Below are 25193 nucleotides of genomic sequence, written 5' to 3'. Positions count from 1 at the left end.
TTAAGAAATATATAAACTGTGGATTGCTGCTTTGCTGGGTGAATGATTGAGGAACTGGATTAACTAATAGCAATATAGTGTTATAACAGCACTAAATTGCTTGGTGTTATAGAAATGTCTATTTAAATAGAGAGAGAAATTAGTAAATACAGACAATGGTAGAATGGGAAATAGAGCTAGAGGTGGATATAGAGAGATAGAAATGTAGAGATAGAAACCTGAGCTGGATAAATGCAGGCAGAGAAATATATGATAAAAGAGATAGAGACACTTAAAGATAATTAGAGACAGAAAAATAAAAGAGGCAGCTAAAAATCTAGAGAAATAAATGAAAGAGATATAGACAGTGAGCAATAATAATTAAGTAGTGGATAAATAAAGAGATTGTTAGATAAATAAAAAGAACAGGATAACAGAAACTGATAAATGCACAGGTAAGTGCACATACAGCTAAGTGCACAGATTGAAAGGTATCATTCACAAATATACCGAAATAAACAGAATTACGTAGTTCTACTTCGCAGTGAACATTAAGAATTGTCTATATTTTTTAACACTGATTAGCAAGAAAAGTAAGAGTGAAATACCCCAGTGAAAACATGCCTGCTTGTTTCTGTTGTGTAGACATTTTGAATGTTCCAGTTCGGGATGGTTTCCCATTGAAGAGACCTTCTCTGTCCTCTGGAGAGGCCGCTGCTACAACTGGCCCTGGACTCCCAACTTCCTTCTGTGACCCGGAGTGTGTACCATACACCCTGCACACAGCAATCAGGCGGTGCCACGTGGCTCTGACTGTCTGACAGCTCCTCCAAACTTTCAAACATTAAATCGAGAAGCATCTTTATGGCAGCGAATATAAACATTACTTAACGGGTTAATGGCACGAGCTCCAAAATACAAAGTGAAAAGTCACTCCACAAAAAAATCTGACTTTGCAACGTTGAACAGCCACCACCCGTAAGATTAAGATTCGTGTAAAAACAAAACGTTGTCGAAGCTGATTACATTTAAAGGGTCGGTGTCCCCTATGACTTTTGAGAGATCTTTTGCAAAATGAGGCAGCCCCTTTAACAGTGGAGCAGCCGTGTTTATGTTGCGGGGCGGGGATTAGGAAGCGCAGACGAGATAGGCTTTGGGAAATATCTACCCAGCGATATCAGAAAGACTATTGTTTTTTTCTCCTTTCAACATTCCAACACATTCAAAATCAACTTGTCTTAGAAAGTAAAACCCTTGGAATATTTTATAGAAATCCCAACAGGTCCAAGTACTGCGATGATCAACTATCCGGCGGGTTGTGCCACATTGTGTGGGGTGCCCCTTCTTACAGTGACACACACTGTGCTGTGCTGGTCTATTCAAGCAGTGTCCCTGCCAAGCAGCCCCTCCTCGGTTTATTGACTTCAAGGCTCTCCCTTGTTTTCAGTTCTCTCCGTAGGTTCACTATCGGAACACATATCCCCAGCCCAACACCCTGCCCACACCCAACACTCCTCCGCCTCTGGTTTACTGCTCCTTCAGCCTCACCACGGGCAGACAAACTTTCTGCCACTGGTATTTTATTTGAGACTCTCCTAAAAACACTTGCTGTTCGCTACCTTTCACCCCTCCTTCAAAACCATCCTAAAACTCTTTACCCAGACAGTGGTTAAAATGTGGAACTCGCTACCACAAGGAGTAGTTAAGGCGAATAGCATAGATGCATTTTAGGGTAAGCTAGATGAGGGAGTAATGGATAGAAGGTATGCTGATAGGGTTAGATGAAGTAGGGTGGCATGAGGCTCGTGTTCAGTTCAGTTGCGCCGAATGGCCCGTTTCTGTGCTGTAAATTGCCTTTGGTTCCATTTACCCCACCCTTTCCCCTCTTCTGCTCGGCATCCTCTTAGAAAGTGCTCTGCGAGGTCTCCTGTGTGAGGGGCACTGTTTAGATACAAACTGTGTTGAGTGATGACTAGTGCCCTAGACACTAATTAAAGTAGGGCATGCTTCCTATGTGTTGGTGTATTCCAGTCATTCTTGTAGGGCTGTTTTCATAAACTCCAAATATTCCAAATTCCGCGTTAACAATTCCTAAATTTTGTTCTGTTCTGTACCTGGATGTACATCCCCGTATTATAAATTTACATTTTCTAGACTACATTCAAATCTCTGTAGAAATCACCCTTCAGTGAACTATGTGAGGAACGTTTATAGCAGCGAACATTGGTTTCCTTTTAAGTAGACTGGCGGCGGCTGAGAAATCTAAGGTGGGTGGATGTGACTGGGGAGAGGGATGGGGTATGGGGAAGGATGGGGGTCTATTTTCATAATGGTCCATTTTGTCCAATAATCTTAATGGCATTCACAGCTGAAATTTAGAAACTCCGCTTTCAAACAGTAAACCCAGCTAGCGAACAATTTCAGTCTAGAACATCAATTGAACGTATACCCTCCACCTTATCTGAACAACACAGACATAAATGCCCACTGTCTCTTGTCTGCTTGACTCTTGTGTATATACACCGTTGCAACAAAAATGTACAGCAAATGGATTTCGAAAAAGACCCGTTTAGCACCAACTATATTTTCATAATAATTTATTGATGCATTTCTAGTCAGATATAAATCCACGTCTTTGAGTGCTTGTTACTTTATTGTACACAAAAGAATCGTGTTTCCTTTAAGAATCGGTAAAGGGTGTTACAGACGTAGACAGAATAGGAAATCAAATTTGCCTTATCTCAAAAAAACGTTTGGTCAACAAAAATTGCCTTATCAAGCTTGCCTCTATAGAAAAAAATGCATTGCTAACAATAACCTTGTCATGGGATACAAAATGTAAAATCTGTATAGAAACAATACAATATAACTTTAATACAACACTCGGTTGGAGACCCAAAGCCCCTTAAAAACATACACACACCAAAAAAAATCTTGTAATTGGTCTAGCCAAAGTTTGAAAAATTGTGTCCCAGTATCTTAAATCCAGGATGGAAAAGGTTTTTTTTTGGCAAAACTGGAATATATACTTACTCTTATCTTTACGTAAAAATCCACAGGGATGAAATGCGTCAGCAATTCTGGCTCTATACAGCTCAAGTATTTGTGCGTGTCCGTGTTTTAATTAGCCTGTTGCATTGGATATTGTTGCTGTATTTAGATTGTGTTCTTGTCCCTTCCTTGAGACCTCCTGCTGATGCTGTCTGGTTGCAGAGAATGTACGGACCCGTGGTTGCTATAGTCCATGAGGGGCGCTCAGTTCACGGTGGGCACCTGATTTCTTTGTAAGCTGTACTCTTTGGCCTTGAGACGAAGGTTTGCAATACTGTTGGCCATATTCATTCCTTGAGTCGGGTTAGTGGTAGCACAAGAGGAAGAGTATGTAGTCATCGCACTGCGGGGTAAACGAACAGAATATTGGCTAGCAAGCAACAGAAAATACACCTCGCAATATCTATTTATATATTTTCTTTGTATATGTAATTTACGAAATTTAGAATGAGTTTATAAATGTAACTAACTCAGCAGGTTTTTCATATTAATAGAGGAAAATGACGATCTGTGTGTAGTAATATCAGGAGCCTGTCTTAGGAAAGTTTTATATCACGGGAAACGGATAGTGTGTTATGTTCACGTCGTTCACTTACTGACAAAACAAATGCCCTAGGTTTCTTGCAAAATAAATCACCCGTTCGTAATTGAATACTTTTTAATACTCTCCACTATCGGTAATAGTTTATTGGTCTGAAACATTTCACACGAACAAACGGGCCTCAATGTGGCAATGTAATGGAATGTCCCCTTTAAACTACAATAATAATAAACTAACGATCTGAAGCAAGCGATATTTGGAATGTGAAGTCTTTAGAACAGGCTTTGTGGGCACTCGCACTGTTTTGAGTCCGCTGCTCGTGCTGGGCTGGGCTGTGAAAAGAGGCGGCGGGGACCGGGAATACAAAAGCTGCCTAGCGATCCATTTCTGGCGTTTAATTCGATCACAATCGGATCAGATCCAGAGAGTGAAGTTTACAGTTTACCCGCAATCTATCGTGAGAAGAGGTATGTGAGAGAGATCGTGGAACTCCCAGAGCAGCAAAGAGATCTGGTGACCGATCCAAAGGGAAGCAAGTATGATCCAGAATTAGTTTTCCATGCATTTAGCGGGTTTCTTAATCTGAACGAAGAATCGGAAGCCTGCTACGGAGAATGCTGACTGACACAGGGGCAGGTTGGCCCCGGTGACCCCGTTCTCCTAATTGTATGGGCTCCTAAGATATTAAAATGTTAAACATCCCGCTCCGTGGCATTGCAGTATTTAAAAGTCTAGGTGGGAACATTCTTTGAGAGTCTGGTGCCACCTGATCAACAGCTAAATTGCCGTTTGTTAGACCGAATTATTCTCTGCACGCTTTCTCTGGTTTTCGCCAATTTAACCATGAGCATGTCCATTCATTAGACACGAGAATACGTGGGTTCTTAGTCTCTTATATGTGCAGTATTTCATTGTATATAATACAATTTAAAAATGTACCCCCTCCGAGATCAGAACTTTATGCTTATTGAAGAGAATACCAGAAACTGGAAAAGCTTTGGATTTCAGAGACATGCTTCAATTTGAATTCCCAAGGAATCCACTTTTATATAGGGATGCTCTGATGGTTTCAAGCTTTCTTTATTTTACATTCCAAAATTCAGCTATCTTTGATGATTTAATCTATTCTATGTAAATTCCACCACAAACTCCTACACTTGCCTTATCTTCAAGTACTGCTGTGAGGCAATCAGCCCTTTCACTCATTTAAAACACCACGAACATTCCTGGGAAACCCAGGCTCTTTCCTGTTCGCCTACATCAGGACAGTCACTGCACTCCAAAAGGGTTTATATATGTTAATGACCCGAAATACACTGCACAAATGTAAGGATTATTATTTGTCACATAAATGCAAGGGTGATGCCTGCCCTTATCAGGCAAATGTTCATGGAAAGGGCCCAATCTTAGAACAGTTAACTTATGCATTGCACTACATTCGTGTCTATATTTTATTAATTTGTTTGTAATAAGAAGAACCCTCATTAAGTCCTGCACTGCTACATTTTCAGGAATGGACTAATTAAATCTTCATTGCTACAACTCTCTAATATATTTCAGATAGTTTTCTACTTGTAACATATTTTATTTGGTAACACATTGTGAGCACTATTCCTATATACTGCAGATACTGGTCTGACACTGGCATTTGCTTTAGAGTGGTGTAAGCTGGTATTACTGAGTTATACTTCAGCCTCTGCCCATCCTGTACTCAGACAAAGCACAGCCTTGCACATATGTTCAAATCACATTGCAGAGCAGTGTAGCCCCCACCACCATCAGACTGCTAATGAAAATGTTTAATGTAGTGAAGAGCTGATTGTCCTGTTGGCTTGTAACTAACATTGCAATCATAATGGACCACCTGGATCTTTTTTAATGTTATGAGTAATGTTTAAAGATATGGCTACCCATTGGCTGCAGTCAGATAGTGGCCAATGTGAAGTGCAAGGAGTGCAAATCAGAGCCACAAACATATATAGAGAGCTCAGGGAACATCAGGGGCAATGCTGGGTGAGTGGGACATAACCCAAGGCAAAAACAATTGTGTGTGCCTATAGTGAAAGGTCACCTCCCTGCCAAAATGTGAATCACCAACAAATCAAAAATCAATTATACTATAGTTTGTGTTGAAGAATTGGGGAAACGCCCTTGCATTAATACTGAAACTGCAGTATAACTAACCCTAAAGAGGATATATTTCAACGCAAGCAATCAACAGAAACTAGAGACTTGAAATATCAACTGACAAGCACAACTCCGGCAACAGTGCAACTTTTTACTATTTTATGCATTGCTCCTAAGTAATAGTATCGCACTGCTCTCCTAAATATAGCATTCCTCATCTTTGTACTTACTCTTTCGCTACCTTTCACTTGAAACTTTACCCTAAATCTGAATCCCCATGCTTCTGTGACCTCTAACACGATTCATAAACCATATAAATAAAATGTTGATTGACAGGCTGTCAGAATGGTTAACACTGTTATAGATGGCACACAAATAGCTACAGAACATATGCTTTGAATGTGCATAGCATCTTAATAATATATATTATTAGCTAGTTAAAATAATCACAAATAAACATTATTTGATCTTAGGTACAAAATCATTATGAAAACAAAGCCTTACAAAACAATTTAAATTGATAATATTCATTTTTTCCATTTGAAAGCCTACTGTAGCTGTTATAAATCAAATATCCTACAACCAACAATAAGGTGTGATAAATATTACATAGCTGGCTATGATACTTCCTCTGTGTCTTTTATTTTTGGAGGTAATAAACATATCCACATAGAGAGGAGAATATAAAGATTTATTTTGTGTGTAATCAAATATGTGTGTGTGAGAGAGAGAGAGAGAAAGAGAGAGGGAAACGCAAGGGCAAACAAACAGATATTGAATGGTGCAATCCCTGCTGTCACATGCTCCCTGACAAATCTGAACTACAGTTCTTATAAAGTAAGTGGTGTACATTGCTTGAGTGTTACTGATCAGTGCTCTTTATATCTAGGCATATGGGCACAGTGTATATTAATGTGATTGATACATACCCATTGTGTACAGAGGAATTGTGGATGGGACTTATGGAGTCCAATAGGATGTACGGCCAAAGAGACTAGCAGTAGGGTAAGGTTGATCCTCAAGTGTGTACAGTCTGTTTAGAAAGGTGGTGCACAGAAAATGTGGAAATTACCCTTGATGTACTGGTTATTGATAATGTTCTATTGACATCAGATTATTGACACACGCAATCATTCCAAATGAATAACTTCAATTTCAAGTGAATAAATACATTTCAGATTGTGTTGCATATAGTCAGCATTGGAATTAGAACCAAGTCTGTGTGCATGTGCCTATGTGTGTGTGTGTGTTCTAATTATCGGCAGCAGTCATTAGTCTACATGTTAAGGAGGCTTAATTCAAACTAGAGTCTATAATTTCAATAGAGAGCTTTCACTGTGCTATGGATGCTGAGATAACTCTGCCTCCAATGCATTATTTTTTTCTTTGTCTGGAAGAGGAGAAAGAAATATAAAGCCTGCACGTGGGAATTACTGATACAGTCTATACAGGCAGGACAAGGGGCTTTTTGACACTAAAATCAATATGTCCTGGGACACATAAAGGGTATGGTCAAGGCTGTCTCCAATTGCAATGACAGTGGCAATGGCAATAGTAATAAGCATTACTTTTCAGGTTATTCTATCTGACACACAGACTGTGTGTGGATTGAGCACATATTAATGAGTGTGCTGAGACTAGTTTGTAGGTAGGTTGTGATGTATATGTTTAAGCTATATCCCACGCTAAGTAATCATTTATATAGGAACATTTAAATTTTTTGGGCTCTGCTGATGGTTTAGTGAGTAAAAGTGATGCCTGTTGTAACACTAAGTAATAAAAATAAGGAAGTTGCATGCTCCATCCCGGATCAGTGTTCAATTAACTGGTAGTGGGACATCAGTTGCAATGCTACAAATGGCCTCAGTGCCTCTAGCCTAGCGAGGGGAAAATCTGCCAGTGTTCCCGGTACTAATCACGATAGCTGGATAAGTGTAAGTTGCTGTTGTTGGGGTTGTTATTCAGTGATTCCTGCTACACATTGTACATGTTTGGCTGTAAAGTGAGGACAGAACCTGGCTTGGCTGTGATGCTCTCTGCAGTCAGATTACATGCCAACACTCACTACCCAGGTTCACGCATGAATAACAGACACTTGGGCAAATACTAGAGGGTGGCTAGTGTTGGTGGAACTGCTTTAGGGAAGGAGGGGAGAAAATCAATGGAAAAACAAAGGAAAAACAAACCAGGGACAAAATATAACATTCAGGTAAAATAAATTAATTCAGACAACATGTATTGTTGGAGCTTATGGAGTAGCAATTTATGCTCCCAATTTTTCTCGTGGTAACTGCAATTTTTAATCACACCATTATGGGAGGGGCTGATGGGAGGCCAATTGTTTTGTTTACAAGGAGAGAGAAAAAGTGGCAGACTACTCTCTCTTACACCTTGAAGCAGCTGGCTAGCGATATACTGGCCTAGGACTAGCTCTCCAGTGCGTCTTCTTGGTTGCCAAAGATCTATGGGTCATGGAGCCCATGTGAAGAAAAAGATAATAAAACAATAAAATAAACAACAACAAAAATCATAGGGAAAGCAGGCTGGCAGGACAGATAGTCAGTGTGTGGGATAAATGAATGCAGAATATTTGCTTTTATGTTGTGCTTAGTGGGCTCCACCAGCTCCTGACACGTGCACCTCATACAGGGAACAGCAAACTTGGAGTAAACTTGCTGGATTGCCTAAAGTGAACCATGAGGAAGATCCATTTTGGAGCCTCGCACGTCACTAAGTGCACCATAAAAACAACCCTTGATTAAGTCACTATGGGTGCGAAATTTCTTCTCTCCATCCCAGTTCGTACTCATTGACTCTATTGGTAAAATTATCAACAGTAGGAATTTTACCAGATATATGACCTGAGAAGTGAGTCTCACTGGTAGAAATAATCTGCTTCCCACTGAGATGGTTTTCGAGTAATGGGCTGATTAGTGAGTATATTGAAAATAACCATGGATGGGCAGGGTTTATAGATTAATGTTTTACGGACCAATTATTAACTAATATCTGGAAACTGTGTCTGGAACCATGGCCTTTTCTCCCTGCATATATATATAGGTGTCAACAAAATGCCTACTGATTAGAAGATAGATTATTAGGAGCTTGTGTTAATGGTGTTAAAGCACAAAGAAGGTGGTCCAGAACTCATATTCCAGGACACCACCAAAGTTGAAATGAGCACAAGGGAAAATTAAGTAAATCCAGAAGTAGTGATTAGGTAATGCCAAGTTTGAAAGTATGTTCATTGTAGGAAAAGAAGACTGTGGAAGACCACATATTGAGGTCTTGGCGTACGTCTATTAGGAGTATGTATAGATTGCATGAGCACTTATAGCAGATATGATACAGGAATTGTATGGATTATGTGAGTATATATAGGGGGATCTGTACTGGCCATTTCAAAGTATGAAGTATTACCAGTGATTATGCACAGTGAGATCCCATTCCACAGGATAGACATCATGTATTCAGGATTAGGGATGTGCACCTTGGCCTGACCTGGATGCTTATATTAAGTATCAATGGACTGGAATGTAAGCAGTTTACATATAAAAGACTGATAAATGATTATCTAAAGTTAGTTTTGTCGGATTACATCTTTTTGAAGTGCCTTGGGACTGTTTTGATGTTAAAGGCGTTACATAAATGTTGTTGCTGTTGTAGTAGTAATATGGAGCTAGCATTTCATGGGGTTAATCCTATGCTCTATGAACTGACCCTGGAATCTGTAAAGCTCTTGTGGAAATAACCTTAAACTGAATTGGCTGTACAGTATCACTGAATGGTGGGATGGTGCTTTGTACTCAAAATCCTCCAGAGGCTGAGTTATCAATTTCAGCCATGTTACTGGAGTGAGACCAATTATTACCCAAAGGGAGGGAGACTTTATCCGCAACCCATGCTCCTCCACCACCCAGTGGCTGGTTTCAAAGCTAGTGCCAGAGGTGTGGGCAAGGTTGACTGCCTGAACTCTGAACCAGATATGATACATGTCACTGGGAGACCCAGAAAGAGAGGAAGAAGGGGAAGAACAAAATTAAGAGGGACTCTAACTCTCAATTAAAATAAATAAGTGGTCATTAAGTAGGGATTTTTCTTTGACAATGCTGTTCACAGTATCATTTTCCTAACTCTTAACAATGTTTAAAATTGAGATTGAGAATTAGAATCACTGGTTTTCACACAAGAGGCAAAGATATTGGACCCACTCAATTTGAATGTGGTTACTAAGTAAATTGGATTCTTAGATTCATGGTTATTGCATTCTATTTAAATAGACCCATTTTCTGCTTTATAACTAGGCTAGACAGTAAGCAGTGGTCTATGTAGAATCTGTTTACTGCTGAGTAACTATATACTGCAGTATTGGCTGAATTAATGTTAGTAACATGGATTTCAGTCAGTGATGATTTCTGTTCTAATTTACTTCTTGTAAAGTGGGAGCAAATGTTTAAATGTGTGAATAGCAAGATTCGGTTTTGTTAGTACTTTAAATACTTTGCTGTATAATAGCCAAACATCTGTTCTAATTGAGTTTTGGGAATTGTACATTAGTTTGTTTCTTTGGATAAATTTCACAAACTGTAAGATAGGTCAACAAAAGTGTCAACTTCCAACCTGGGTTTAAGTTAAATTACCTTTCCCCTACACTGTTTCAACCCAGTTGATTGTCCACTAAGCTGTCTGGTTTTATGTACATCAGTGTACATTACAACATATTTCATAGTGAATGTCCCTTTCAAAATCCTGTACTGAATTGTCACAATTATAGATACTAAAAGTGAGATCTGTCCACTTGCCCTTCGTTGTGTTTCATACTTCCTAACTGTTGGTCAGAGGCAGACATTTTGTATAGAGCTCTGCTATGTGACATCATGATGTTCCATTTCAGTAAAATAATTGATAGAAATGATGTGGCTGTATCCAGCTCTCTATACTGATGAAATCATTAGACTATAGTTTCGAGATCTCCTATTAGATACCTATACGCAAAATGTCTGCTCCCATGCTGCCCCTTACTGACAGCTTTAAAATATAAAACATATCAAAGAACAGGAAAGTGAGAGATTGCATTTCAATGTATAACATTTACAATTAAGTGACACTTTCCTTTTAAAAACAACACTTATCCTCAATCTTCATTAACCTTAAAATTATGAAAACTGACAGCAGGGTAAAGGCCATAAAGTTGCAAATTCAAACAACAAAATATATTCACTATAACTAAAGCAATATACTAAAAATATTAGCTACAATTTAACTATTGAATAAGATCCAGCTCTAAATTGCAATACTATACAACAATAATTCCACTGCCTTCTATTTACATCCAGCATGTTGATATCCATGTAACTATGACTGCTGTGAGGAACGCAGTACGGAAGGATCTCTTTACTGAATCCACTAATTAACAAAGAGCAAACTATTTTAACAAGTAGCAGCTGGTCCCTGGCTAGCATGAGATGAACCATCAAAAAGTTAACCACCTAATTACAGAATCCAATTACAGCAGAAAAAATCTCTAGGAATTGGGATGTATAATTAATAGCCAATAATGATTGTTTTAAACTCAGTCTCTTGGATTCTGATAAATAATAAAGATAGAAATGTAATGAGTCCACAAGAATGTCCCATTGTATTTACAATTATTTAACACAGTATGTGTGGTGTAGTGAGTAACTGGAAGTTATGGAGAAGGGTAAGGAAACTGTGTACTGTGCTGGGGGAAGTGTTGTCTCCTTTCAATTTTTACCTCAGAAAGTGTTGTAATGTCTCAGATAACATTGTTTCACATAAAGTGTTAAGGGTGAATGTTTTTCTTTGATTTTGTACAATTAAACTTGATGGGGGGGGGGACATTTATGGCAGTCTAAGGCTTAGTTCTTAAACAAGGAGCATTGGTATTCTTTGGATCACCTAAATTTCACGATAGCCAAATCCTTATAGTGAAGCTGAATTTGAATGTGAATTTTGAATAGTTATGCCCAAATGAATGTTCGGTGTCCCCAACAGAACACTTTCAGTACTCCGCTTATCTCCAGCTAGTCCATTGTAAACAATACCTGGTATATACAGGGTGCACTATTTCCGTAGAAAATACAGTAAGAGTAATTTATTAAATAATAAATATTGGGGATGAGTTAAAGGCTGTCATTTGAACTTGAGATTCCAGTGACATCTAGAAACTATAAATATATCTAAAATCTTTTAAGGCTTTTTACATCATTATACTGGCCTCTCAATCTGTTGAATAATGCTTTAGGATCTGGTTCCTGTCGATGGATGTTCATTTTATGCCTTGCCTGTAGTTCCAAATGGGAACTGAGTCGGTGCATAATTCGGCTCCTGGATGCTACTGTGAACAGTGCAATTTCTCAAATCCCCACTTACTTGGGTTTCCCAAGTTTGAAGCCGTGATATTGACTTTGCTTTCCTCCTATTATAAATTGTCATTGAGACACTGATGTCGTGCTGCCAAGAAGCATGCCTACTGCCAATCTAACTACCTACTGTGAGTGCTGATCATCTGAAGCAAAAAAATCACTTTAAGTAACTGGCTGTGTACCGAAAAGGTTCGGGTAGACAAAAATCATACGTGGCACAGGTGTAGTTTTTCTCCTTTTAGATTTGTTTAAACACTCCCGTATTGACGACCCGGGGAGCTGTAAGTGAGGGTGGGGACCTCGAGTTATGGGGGTGGTGGGTTGCGGTAGGCCCTATTTGGGACTGCTGTGGATTTCATTCTCTCCAGTTTTCTGCCAAATTTCCTCTACAGTGTCAACAGATGAAAACGTAAATGCTCAGAACCACTTCTCAACCTGGACCTAAATGACACTGCAAAATCACACCAGGGTCACTGAAATCACTGCCACCGTTTTGAGAACCAGCACATATTAACAGGTAACAACTACCTGTTCAAAGTTATTATCTAACTTTGGGATTCCAAGGATGGTAATAAACCAATGAAGCTTTGCTCTCCGCTATATCAACCGGATCTCAATTATATTTCTTCCTTGTAATGACCTCCTTATCCATTATAAAGAATTTACATTTATATAATGCCTTTCACGTTCTCGGGACGTCCCAAATCGCTTTACGACCAATGTAGTACCTTTGAAATGCAGTCACTATTATAATGTCGTCAAATTTTATTATTTAATGATGTTAGTCGCAGGTATCCATTATGCTATATCTGGGAGTGCTTACGGTGAATTTATCTTCATGTTACATTTGTATTACCCACAGAGCGAAGTTAATTCTGGTCTGTGTGAGCTGGAATCGAGATTTGTGTCGTGCAGTGGTGAGATTATAGATGATATTACCTATAGAGCGATGTTAGGACAGTTAACTCTGAGCCTTGGAGACTGCGTTCAGGAGGGACTTGCTGCGTCTATATTATGGCAAATTTGCAGGCAATGCGGTTATAGATGACATTTATATTACCAATAAGAGATTACCCATATGGAGATGTCGTTCCCCAGGACAGGTAATCCTGGGCTCTGGGCGCTGGACGCGGGGCCATCGGCTGCTCCACCGCCTCCCCGCTGTATGATTTGAGGATAGAGGCATTTTTACTGGCCAGCAGGGCTCTCTCGTTCCGCCGGAATTTCGCTCTTCTGTTTTGAAACCAAACCTGAGAGAGAAGAGAGAATAAAATAATTAAATTCAGTGCATTCAACCTTCCGTCTATCCTTTCTAATTGTTGCCTAACATGGGCGGTCACTTTCTTGTAAGGCCCAAGGTACGTCACTCATTGAGTTATATAATGGGATATAGCCCGTGTTAAAAAATATTTGTGTTGGAGTAAAATTCAATTAAGGATCTTCATTTAATAAGGAGAAAATGACGTCATTGACACAATCTCCAAAGGGATCCCATTATGGGACGCAAAATATCAATTTATTGACAAACTCAAAGCTGTACCTTTTCAATTGTATTTTGATGGGGGGGGGGGGGTGGTCATTGTGAGAGCGACTCTTACACAAGAAAGACAAGCGTACTGCCATACCACGCTCAACAAACTCCAAGCTATCTATTTGTGTCCGATCCTTACTGCATAGACATAATCCACCAATTTAATGCGCAGATCTATAACAAATATGAAATAGTCTAGATTTTTGTAGATTATGCTGTTAAAACTATGGACATTCTGCTTTTAAGGATTTAGTCGTTTCTAAATGTGCAGATTCCATTGGATTTGTTTCCTCAAATCGACGCATTCAAATTTAAACTCACTTTTTAAACTCGCTCAACGGTTCAGCACCAGCATTTATTAAAATGTTTATTTGGAAAATGTACACTCTGACACAGTTCCCAGACAGTGTGCAATTAATCCTGTTTGTTTCCCATTATTGGTCTATTTCAGTTTAAGTTCCTTACCTGGCAGTGATATACCATGTGCTGAGAAAGGGATCAATGGAAGCATCTCCTTCACAGTTTGGGACAGAGTGAAAGGGCAGTAATTTGCATCGTGTGGGAAGATGTGCATCATGTTTGTGATGGTCTGAAAGTTAGCTTTGTAAACTTCTGAGAAACGATATCCCTGGGGTTTTAAAAGAATATATTTTGTGGGCATTGCTGCAATTTCCGAGTACAAATTGCGATTCTAATCGATGCTCGCGACCGGATGGGTGGAAAGTATTGCTTTGGATTACTGGGGGAAAGAGGTGTTGCAGGACTAGCTCCAGACAACGTATATTGTATGAGCAGTGCAATTTTCAGTAATGTTATACAAGCACAGGGCTGCTCCCCTCTAAACAACCTAAACACAACCTCAATAAATGAGCCGACATCACCCATTTTCCATGACACAGTTGAAGCCAATTTGTCACTCTGAAAACTCGCAGCCACAGGCCGGACCAATTGAAACAAAACTGACTTATCTTCTCACTTGTGGAGTTAGTTGCACATTAAATACAGCTTATTTTCCATTATTAATCTTTTTCCTTCTGCAAGGTAAAATCCCTGTAAATATACAATAAATCTAATCAATACCCAGTCAAGTCCGCGACTGGGCATGGGATTGGAATGCTCTAGTATTTTGGAATTACTTTGGAGTCTAGTCCCTGAGAAGGTCTTACTGGGTTTGCCAAACCAACTCAACGTTATGAACAAACAATGTATTACAGATTAAAATAAAAGGGCGACTCAGAAAGTTGGGGAGTTATCAACCCATTCTGGAGGAACTTGCTGCCCTATAAAAGTATTCACAGCCCTAGACACATAACCAAACCATATTGACACATGATTTCTCTCTCCCGTTCCAAACGTTTGGTGATATTTAATAAAAATGGGGAGGAAATCATTTTAATCCATAGAATAACGTTTAAGGAGGAACTGGTTGGAAATTGAGAGGCTATCTATCGTGCGAACGGGTTCGTGTTGCGAAGAGCTTGACTGGAGACAGGGAAATGTACTGGTGTCTGACCTGTCCCATGGTGATGACGGTGGGCGGAGGGGTATTATTACTTTCCTGCTGAGTCTGAAGATATAGAGTTGTAGTGTATGTGAATATATCGTGTGTGAGCCTGTTTTCTGGGAACATTCTACTAAAGGAGTCTGGCTAGCCTTCCTCTCACCTGTATAATATTACAGGCTTCCATTCGCACCTAAAACCTGCTGATATGACATATTTTCAAAACGTCAAGAAAATGAATAACGTGACCGTCACAATGCAGGGCTTGTGGAGATTTTTTTATGAGCCCGGTCTCCCTCCCAAAGAACATAGCGCAGTTGACCATCGATCTGAATTGGCCATTGAGAAGAACATAGGGTTGGAGTTGGACAATACACTATCGATGCAAGTGTTTCAACTTGTAGTGTCTTTGTTGTTTTGACTTTCACTTATAATTATTCACCATGTGACTTGGGGACATGGTTCTCAATCTGAAGATACCTATTGTTTCAAGTGTGATGATTCCCCTCACCGTTTTCTTACATTTAGACCTATGATCCTCCGCAAACGGTCTACAGTGCAATTTGAAACTCTAATATTGAACTGCGATTATCTTTGATCTTTAGCAAATAGTTACACGCTCCTATTTATGTTGCATTTTCGCTATGTATATATGTGTGTTGTATAGTCTGCCTTTGTACTATGTACATTCGACCCAAATGTGTTGTACGTTCTGTCCATATGCTACATAATTCTACTCGTGTGTTGTGTGTTCTGCTCATGTGTTACATTAATTCTACTCACAATCAAAATCGGTATAGCAGGGTTTTTAAAAAATCAGTACGCCCCTTTCAAGTTTCGTTTATAACCGGTTAGCAGAGCGTTCACTGATGTACAATTTGAAATCCGCTTTTTGCTGCTGACTTGTTACTGTTTAATTTGAGGTGTGTCGCAAAAATGGTGACCTCTGTTTCATTTGTATTACGTAAAATGAATATATTCTCAATCGGTATGGCTGAAACTTCATCTCCCCCCAGTCTATAGCACTTGTGAAAGCCATGACTACATTACATTGCGTGGCACTCGTGTGCTACCTCAACGACATTAAAAGGGAACGTGACCCGAATGAAAAGTTCCTGAAGTTTAGAAGAGGACAATGCACACTCATAACTCTTTTAAAGATGACATTAACCAGTCAAACGGAAAAAGCGCCAAACTGAATTAATTTAAAAGGTATTCTCCATGATGAAACGCTCACAGCATTTTAAGCAACAATTTTATATCTATAGATTGACTGGCAGTTTTCTTGCTCCTGGGTGCCGCTTGATTACATCATGGTTTAAAATAAAACACTAAAGCAGAAAACGTGCATCGATTGCAGGATTTAATAAACCAGAGCTCGGACGCACAGAAACAAAATATTTCTTTTCTGAGTAGGAAAAACACTGGCCAATATTGTGCACCCAGGTTCAGACAGCAGGGGGTGGTCTGCCCTGAAACTAATATTAATAATAAATAGAAGGAAGGCAAAAGGACATCATGAGCATATTCCTTTCACTTCTATTTCTGCAATTAATTTGTTGCCATTTTTGAAGTTTGCTCTAAACTGTGTGTTTACTTTGTGAATGAAGGCAGTGCCTGATCCCTGATCAGCCAAATCACTGAATGTTCAGTCCCATTCACACTGATACTGAATCCCACTCCCTATATGTTAACATTCTCTGGAACATAAGAGCTCGACGCAAGGTCCACCATCATGCATGCATAATTTTTAGCCTTTGATTTTAAAAAGTCGTAATAGAGTGAAAAAACAGTGTAACTTTGGAATCCGGCACGGAAATAAAATTATCCCTGCTAGCAAATTCTTGCAACTGTGAATACCAACATTTATTGATTCTTGTACGCTTTATATGATAAATGATAAACAATTTTGCATTTATATATAAAGGAGTATGCGAATATGTCTGTGTCCACATCTAACCTGGCCGTAACGGCTGGGACTCGCAGTTGGAAGGAATCCAATTTCTGATGTCAAACAGCCGCAACAGACAGCGTTCGTTCACCCTAAAAGCAGACTGCTTCCACTTTTGTCATATTAGCGAAATTATTTCTTATTATTTTCTACAATATTGAAGGAAAATAATAAAACAGCAGGTGTTGCCTTTAGTCTTTATAAAAGATCACTTTGAGCTGAATAATGTATTTAATTGAAAGCAAAGAGTTGGACAAAGTTGTTTGGTAATCGGCTGCTATTAGCACAGGCAAAGCAACTCCTAGCAACAGAACCTGCAATGATACAGTGTTTAATGGATGGACAGTAAACAGCGAGGGAGCGGTACAGTGTCACTAACCTGTGAAGACAGCTCTTTGCCTCCCTACCCACTTTCTCAAATCAATAATACCAAATGGTGAAAGATGCAAATAAACTGTAGCAGAAAGTCACTCTGGAGTAAATATTAAATGGAATAAAATGGTACCTGGACTCTGGCCTCGGTGAGGTTGACTCTTCTGGCCAGATCCTCACGTACGAAGGCGTCCGGGTAGTGCGTCCTCTCGAAGACTCTCTCCAGAGCCTGCAGCTGGCTGCTGTTGAAAGTGGTCCTGTTCCTCCTCTGCTTCCGCTTCTTCTTCTGCTCTGTGTTTATTTTATCACCTACACGCCATAAAAACAATTACACGCACCTTTAATCAGTTAGCACTTACAGAATTAAAAGAGACAAAAGCTCTACTCGAAGTACAAGAGACCTTCAGAACTTGCCATTTGTACAGCACCGCAGTTGTATTTGCCCGCCTCTATATCTCATTAGGGCGCTTATCCGGACAACCGACTGTCTGCTTAGGTAAATCGCTCGCATTGCGTTAAAAAAAGACGGGTCTTTTCTGAGACTGCCCTTAATTTTAAGGGAGGAAAGATCAAAATACATGTCTCCTTGGGCTGCGAAAAATCTAATTTCGATTTGCACACTTGGAATGAGGACTTGACATTGTCTGAAAAGCTACTCAAACAGACTTATTGAGGGGCAAATGTCCAGATGAAACTGCCACTTGTTCTCCAGCAATTATTTATTAAACGTAGCATGCTTACTGTGAGTATCCTTGTGAGATTTAGCATTCCTGGGATTTGATAGTGCTTCAGTTTATCAGATGAATCTTTTCTGTTGCTTTTCGTGCCCTCTTGGAACGATATTCGCTTATAAATCGCAACTGGGTCATAAAATAGAGCCCGCATTCTCCATGTTTTTCCAGCCCTATTACTTTCCTGAATGCCTGGGGCTGTATCTTTCCATTAAGAGAAAACCCCGTTTGTTTTATCTGAATTCCCAATTCAAAAGCCATGCCTTTCCTTTGATTGATGAAAGGATTAAATCGTACTGAGCATCAATATTGTCCCAAGTATTACAGGTTCCCTGAGCTAGAACTGAAACTGAGACCACGACAGGGAACTTCCTAGCACAGGAAACTTGCCTGGGGATTAGAGAAATATTTAGCTAATATATTTTTCTTTGTCCATTAAATGGCTGTTCGTCCAGTGGCTAATGAAATGGCCACCTCTCCACCACAGAAAATCGAGTTTTCTGGCAGAATCGCTGAGCAATTCCAGATTTATTAATGATTTACCAATGGCCTAACAGTGTATACTGAAGAAACAGTGTCGTTAAGTGATGAATGTGAGTTCATACATATTGTACGAATATGTCATCATAGACCTGTGCTCCATATTGTATTAAGAAATTGCCACCTATACATGGCGGATGTTTGCATGTAATAAGGAATAACTATTTTGTGTGATCTTTAAAGGCATAACAATTTTCTATAAGTAGATGTGGTACCTACTACTTTAAGCATATAGATACCTTGTCTGATGGGCGTGTGCTATATATTATTTGAAGAAATAGCCATATGAAGTGCTGCTGTCTGAAGAACTAGCGGGTTGGATGTGTTGTGTATTCTGTTTTAGGCCGTTTCTCGATGATTTCTGCTGTGGTCCAATCTTTACATTCCGCCCCTCCCTCAGTTTAGAATCTGCCTTACAATGCTGTTATATTATTGTATGTTCATCTTGTGCGTGGAACCTCCAATGTTCTTCATGCTACTGTGTGTTGTGTGATTTCCTTGGCGGCTACATAGAGCAACAGTTCAGAGACGGAGCACTAAAGTGGTTCAGATCGAGCCTTCAGTAATTCACAATCTCCGTATAAATCCACTTGAGACCTATCAACCTCTGCCGAAGTGATTATTTTTGTCAAACATATTAAATAATTATTTACAGCTGTAACCGATAATTAAGGCTGTGAGGTAGGTTAATAAATAACATCTTTCTTGATATAAACAAATTACAGTCACTCTGTCTCAGCAATCACAAATCGGAATGTTTGCCTCTTAATCTAGGAGGAAAATCCAGGCTGCTAAAAGGTTACAGAGCTCTGCTTCTGTTGGTAGGAGTGTCACTCAAACAGATCCTCGCATTGAGAATCGTTGTTGTGATGTCGGTTCTTTTCAATTGTCGATCAACCTTGAGAAACCTACACGCTGGGAATGTTCAATTGTACAAATAAAAGTCCTCAGATCTTCGCGAGAAAAAAAACCCAGACGCAATCAAGGTTCCCAACGCAGATAGAACCCTTGTCACGTTTTTCCAATTTTACATTTCTGTCGCTCCATTATTCAGCTTACAGTTTGCATTTTGCCGAGTCAGTCCCCGACTGCAAGCCGTTGGTGTCGCATGTATTTAAAAAAGGCTGCCAAGAGAGGACAGGATATGCTCTCACTGCAGTCAGGGAGAGGTGGAGACAGAGATGCACTTCCTCACAGCTTGTGGAAAATATCAGGGCATCAGGGAGAATTTCTACCAAAAATTCTCACAAATATGCCCTGATTTCAGAAATCTGAATGACAACCAAAAACTCCCATTCCTACTGGGAGAGGAGAGAAGCTGTATAACACTGGCGGCGCACTATGTTACAGCTTGCCATGAACAGAGGGACAACCAGTAAACTAAGAAAAAAATATATATAAACAATGCGAATGTATATTTATACACTCAGGGATATACCTGTTTATACACTGTATGAATAGAACTGCGTTTATGTGCTAAACCATAAATGTATTTTGATGCTTTGGCAACATAAGATGTAACTTATCATGCCAATAAAGCGATTTAAATTGTAAATTGTAAATGCGTGAAGTGTGTAGACTGAATAGATCAACACTCGGGTTTATAAGACAACGAAAATCTCCCTGGAGTGTGTTGTGTCTGGAGTGACACTGGCTGGTAGGACAAAGCGGGGTGAAATCGGGGATCAACCATTCTAGGACATTTCCTCAAATTACCTTCTGGGGCTTTGGTTTAAAGGTGATGGTTAATATTATCAAATCCCTTGTTCAAATTGGAGGCCAGCGGTTAATTCTGGGCCTTTAACCTTGAGTGCTTTATTGGGAAGGACGGACCTAACTTGATAGCCTAGACTCCCTTCCTCTCTTGCAATAGCCCCTTGGCTTAATAACTGGCACTAAGAAACTCATTATTGATACAAAATGCCCTTAACCATCAAAATGTTTCATAATTGGGTAGTTAAAATGTAGTGGAGAACTATAAACTATAAAATGTTAGCAGTCATTTCCAGGGGCCTTCTTCAGAATGGCAGGCTCGTTCTGTTGCTCGGGGCAGATTCTCAGACCAGGGGATCAAGGCAGATCTCCGGTCAGGGGCACATTGCCGGCGCCGATCCACATCTGCTGTGCTGTCAGAGAGATGTAAAGGGGGTGGGGGGGGGCGATGAGTTTAGGCCGAGCTGGCTCCCTAAGCCGTATCTAATGGTCAGTAGAGGTCTCTGGAGGGGGAGAGAGAGAGAGAGAGAGAGCGAGGCACGCTCTGAACACCTCACATCAATCAGACACAGCATCAAACTCACTCTGATCCATGGGCAGGCGGAAAACTTCTAACAATCTTTATCTTAACAGCACCAGGATGAAAGGAACTGAACATTTTACACGCTTTTCCCTTATCTTTTATTAGCAAACTGGTGCCAGCACTGGAAGAGAACCCAATTAGAGTTATTTTTGTCTTTTAAGTATTTTATTTATAGTTCTGTTTAAAGCAAATAAAATATAGACTGTTCCAGGACAAAATATGTATGAACTGATATTGTTTTATCCATCTGTCTATTAAAGCCTGCCTGTACATATAATGTACGATACATATTTCAAGTAATGTCCTGTGTCTACGCACACATTCCTACATAGACTGTACTTACAGGAAACGCATGAGGTTCAAGTGTTGCTACAGTTGGTAATTATTTTACTTTCAATAGTGATAAAATCAGAGTTATTTTGTGCACGGGGAGCGAGTGGGTTTTGGCCGGCGTGTTGCCGTGGATAATTAGAAGTAAATGTTTCCTTAGCTTTACATGCTAGGCATGATTCATTGAAAACAAAGATGTCGTCTTTTATCGCTGATGCATGACAAATCAATTTATCAAACTAATCAGATTAGCTGTCATTACCAGTGTTGTTGTCTGTGGGGACACTTAAAGCACTTTTGTCAAATTCAATCTGTCCACTTGTAATGCCTACACATGTTCTGAGACAATGAACTATCAAGTGCAATGTGTTTCTGCTAATGAAGGTGATACATTGCTGAATAGCCAGACGATGTATTCCTGCTCGCTCAATTAGCTTTGAATTTACAACGCTCCTTGATTTTTCAAAGTAATTGTATTTCATGTTACCATCCATATACCCAGGTCTTTGAAATGTTTCCCATTGAGGTAATGTGAACCATCAGAATATGACAGTCTCTCTCTCTATTGCCTCTCCAGTATTCACATTGCACCGTAACGTCATTGTACGGAGAGACTGGTTTTCCCGACCCTGGCGGCTGTATGCTTCTCGTTAATTTGTGTCTAGTTTACAGAACTACATAGCTGTGCGTGTTGATTTCCTTATTTAATTCGAACTCACCGCGTGTAGGGCGGGTGGTACTCGATCTTGATGCCAGTGAACATGCTCCACCACATCTCGGATCTGAGTATTTATGTGAAGCTACACTGCATTGGGGAATGTTGTTTCTTTTTAAAAAAAATAAGAAGCGAAATGTCATTAAAGGTGAGATCTTGCATCGTCAACTTTTTAATTGTTTGTTCTACTTTCCGTTCCCCCAAACTCTTATCTCCATCTGCCTCCTAAAAAGGCGCCTCGGGACTCTGCCAAGCGATATCTCCACGCTTCGGTAATAACAAACGGCTCCACGGCATTTTACACGTACGTGTTAATGCGATGATCCCTCTTTGCGCCACAGTGATAATCCCGTTAGTAAACCCTTGTCCCCTATTGTATTTTTTTTGTTCACACTTACTTTCTTGTTGGGGAGTATCACTGCCGCTGGTCACCACCGGGGACTCGAGCAGTTTCCTGCCCGCCTCACTCACACTCTCGTCGGCCTGCTGAAGGTTCATCTCTCCCACTTCTTCCAGATCCAGCAGGTGACTCACCGTGAAATTCTTTTTAGACTGTAAATTGTCCATGTTGGCCGTGATAGTGTTCTCCAAGCGACTGGGTACAGAGGACGCTTGCCTGTCCATTACATGGGGATAACTCGAGGTCATGGCTTAGATACTAAAAAATCTTTTTTTAAACAAAAATTATATATACAAATTCTAGCAATCTTCCGAGCCTCGGCAACCTTCGTCTCCAGTTTAGGCAAATGCTGTCAGAAAATAGATCTCCACACACTTGAACCGCACGCCGGGAAACTCAAAACGTTAAAAAAAATTAAAAAATGAGCAAACTTTCCTTAAAGTTGATAACTTTTCCGGCGCCCATGCAACAGCAGTACATAACCAACTTCAGAGGAACTTGAAGAAAAGTTGTCCTTCCTTCTTCTTGACTCACATAGGTGACATCAGTTTAGAAAGAATGATGTTTTGCAGATGTACGAGTGAGGTTTCTCAACTTACTCTGGTTTAAAAGAGAGAGAGACACACACAGGAGGGGGAAAACCTTTTTTTTTGCTGGAAGACTCGAGGCGGGGGAACTCTGAAGTGTGCAGTACTTCTCCTTGCAGGAAAAAGGCCTTTCTGGCACTTCAAAAGCCAGCAGAGTGCCGTCCAGGGATTGTTTTGCGCCGAATAAATTAAAATTGGCGACCCCAGGGAGACGAGATTCTGCTAATACAAGGCTGTAATTACGTGGCAAAGCCCCTGTGTTCTGTGCCTCTGACGCTCTACAGACCCCTCTCCATCACAGCACTCCAAGCACTTTGATTAGAGCGGGCGAATGAAACCGTTGCTCTCTTGTAATCTGGCCTCCGATCCCTTTGTATTTCGTAATAAGACGTAATTATCATCTGAAAAATATATAAAGAGAAACTGACAGCCAGAAAAATACATCAAAGAGTGAGCTTGTTTATCTCTCCCGTCAACTCACCCAGACTTGTTTAGCAGTGCGGTTAAAGAACTAATTTGCATGTTTTATACCAATCGTTGGGCACTTTCACCCTCCCCCCCCCCCCGCCCCCCCTTCAAAAAATAATCCGCTTTCCTTTTGCATACTGCCATAAATAGTTCCTTGCTTCAGGCAAAAGAAAATATTACAAGGGCCATGTACTCACCTACACAAGCAGCGCCAAATCAAGGCTGAGTGGCAAGTAAAACGCTAGTCGGATGGCCCTAACTTTCATATCGGAACTGTTTGAAGATCGAGAAAGCGGAGCCGTTGTGTTTGACCGTGTGCGAGGCTCCCTCCGAGGGCTCTCGGTACTCGCGGGGCGCTGCGAGTCCGAGCCAGACCCTGCCAATACTCGCGCCTGTATGCAGGCAGCCCGGCCAGATTTTCTGCTTTTGTTTCACTTTTATAACTAGACGCAAAGAACGCAGCAGCGATCAGAGACACACGGATAAGAAGGGGGAGGGAAAAGAAACACCGAAGTTTTCAGGGAAAGGCACTTTCATTATTTTTGGGGGGTTGGCAATCTCTCTCAAAACCTCGCTGTGCTTTTAAACGCTTTGCAAAAATTTAAAAAAAATACAATTTTACAAGTCCAGCTGCAGTCCACTTCTTTGTCACTTTTATTAAACTTTCACAAAAAAGTTTGATAGCAATGGGGATGTGGTCATTATTTTTTTCAATCCCCTGCACTCATTACAAAGATTGCGTGAGGCTTCAGAAATAGGGCTCAACAGGAGTGAAGGGGAGCCCATGTGTGGAAATGGCAGGAGTCTGGGCTCCGAGCTGCAATAGACATCCCATTACTTGCAGCGGCCTGATATGGGAAAAGAACACTTGATGCCATCAAAGAGATCCATATTGAAACCAGATGTGAGCCTCTCGGTTCTTTCCATGCATTTAATTAAGGCAACTGAGACGGAGTAGACTTTTTTTTTCATCATTAGTTTCCCTCCAGACCCTTTCCTTAGATTTGGGCGGCCAGTTCGGTGCCAGTGCAATATGTCTGTCTTTTTCATCTACAAATATCATTGAATTGTGACTTCTGTCAACATCTGTTTGGAGAAAGCTCTACCACCTCCACCCCCCCCCCACCCCCTCCTCTCTCTCCCTCCTTTTCCTCCTCTCCCCATTATTTGCTAAAGTCGAACTCATAGACGCGGAAGGAAACGTCAAATGAACTCGCCAGGAAGTGTATTAACCTGATATTGTACGGTTTCTAATTGCTCCTCCAACGGGCGCGCGTGTTTATTTTTCAAATCGCGTTAAAACCTTTATTTTGAAGAAACTTGCCAGATGTCAAAAAAGCCTTGTTACTAGCTCGGCTGGCGTGGCTGCCTCGATGGGACCGGTTAAAGCGCCACAAAAATGTCCCAAATATTTACACCCCCCCCCCCTTTCTGGTCGATGAAGCTCAACAGATTTAAAATAAAGTCATACTAATTTTATTTTAAAATTAATATAGAATTAAAATAAGCAGGGTCGGCATTTAACAAGGATGTTCCACATCCAATAGTTACCTCTCTTACTATTAACCTGAGATTAATCATATAAGACGGACTTTTAAAAATGCATTTGTTGAATCATTGACGGGATTTATCTGAACTCTGTTTAATATGCTCTGCCCAATAAGATCCGTGCCAATCAGACTTTTTT

General features: G+C 40.2%; 1 protein-coding gene across 2 annotated transcripts; it reads right to left on the bottom strand.

Annotated features, from left to right (window-relative positions):
• Positions 1-2559: 2559 nt before the first annotated feature.
• prrx1b (paired related homeobox 1b) lies at positions 2560-24597 on the bottom strand. Of its 2 annotated transcripts, none has more exons than XM_085982642.1 (5): positions 23704-24592; positions 22450-23439; positions 17573-17748; positions 13159-13334; positions 2560-3373 (listed from the first exon to the last, which is right to left on the bottom strand). In XM_085982642.1, exons 2-5 carry the CDS (start codon positions 22697-22699, stop codon positions 3235-3237), a joined length of 741 nt encoding a protein of 246 aa, XP_085838768.1. In that variant the 5' UTR covers positions 22700-23439; positions 23704-24592; the 3' UTR covers positions 2560-3234. The 2 variants fall into 2 exon arrangements, with proteins under 2 accessions (XP_085838768.1, XP_085838769.1); XM_085982643.1 differs by having other exon boundaries at positions 3284-3373; positions 13145-13334; positions 23704-24597.
• Positions 24598-25193: the final 596 nt, after the last annotated feature.

The sequence above is a fragment of the Somniosus microcephalus genome, chromosome 3, assembly GCF_052327205.1.
Source record: "Somniosus microcephalus isolate GS21.2 chromosome 3, FLI_Smic_1.0, whole genome shotgun sequence".
Classification (NCBI taxonomy): Eukaryota; Metazoa; Chordata; class Chondrichthyes; order Squaliformes; family Somniosidae; genus Somniosus; species Somniosus microcephalus.
The sequence above is the reverse complement of the archived record's forward strand: the minus strand, read 5'-3'. Positions and strand labels throughout refer to the sequence as shown.

Excerpts from the sequence above, each read along its gene's own strand:
- prrx1b (XM_085982642.1), bottom strand. The coding sequence starts at position 22,699 with ATGACCTCGAGTTATCCCCATGTAATGGACAGGCAAGCGTCCTCTGTA. Across the intron at positions 13,335-17,572 it reads TCACCGAGGCCAGAGTCCAG|GTTTGGTTTCAAAACAGAAG; the intron begins GTACCATTTTAT and ends CTTCTCTCTCAG. Across the intron at positions 3,374-13,158 it reads GGAACGACATCTCCATATGG|TGCGATGACTACATACTCTT; the intron begins GTAATCTCTTAT and ends TTTACCCCGCAG.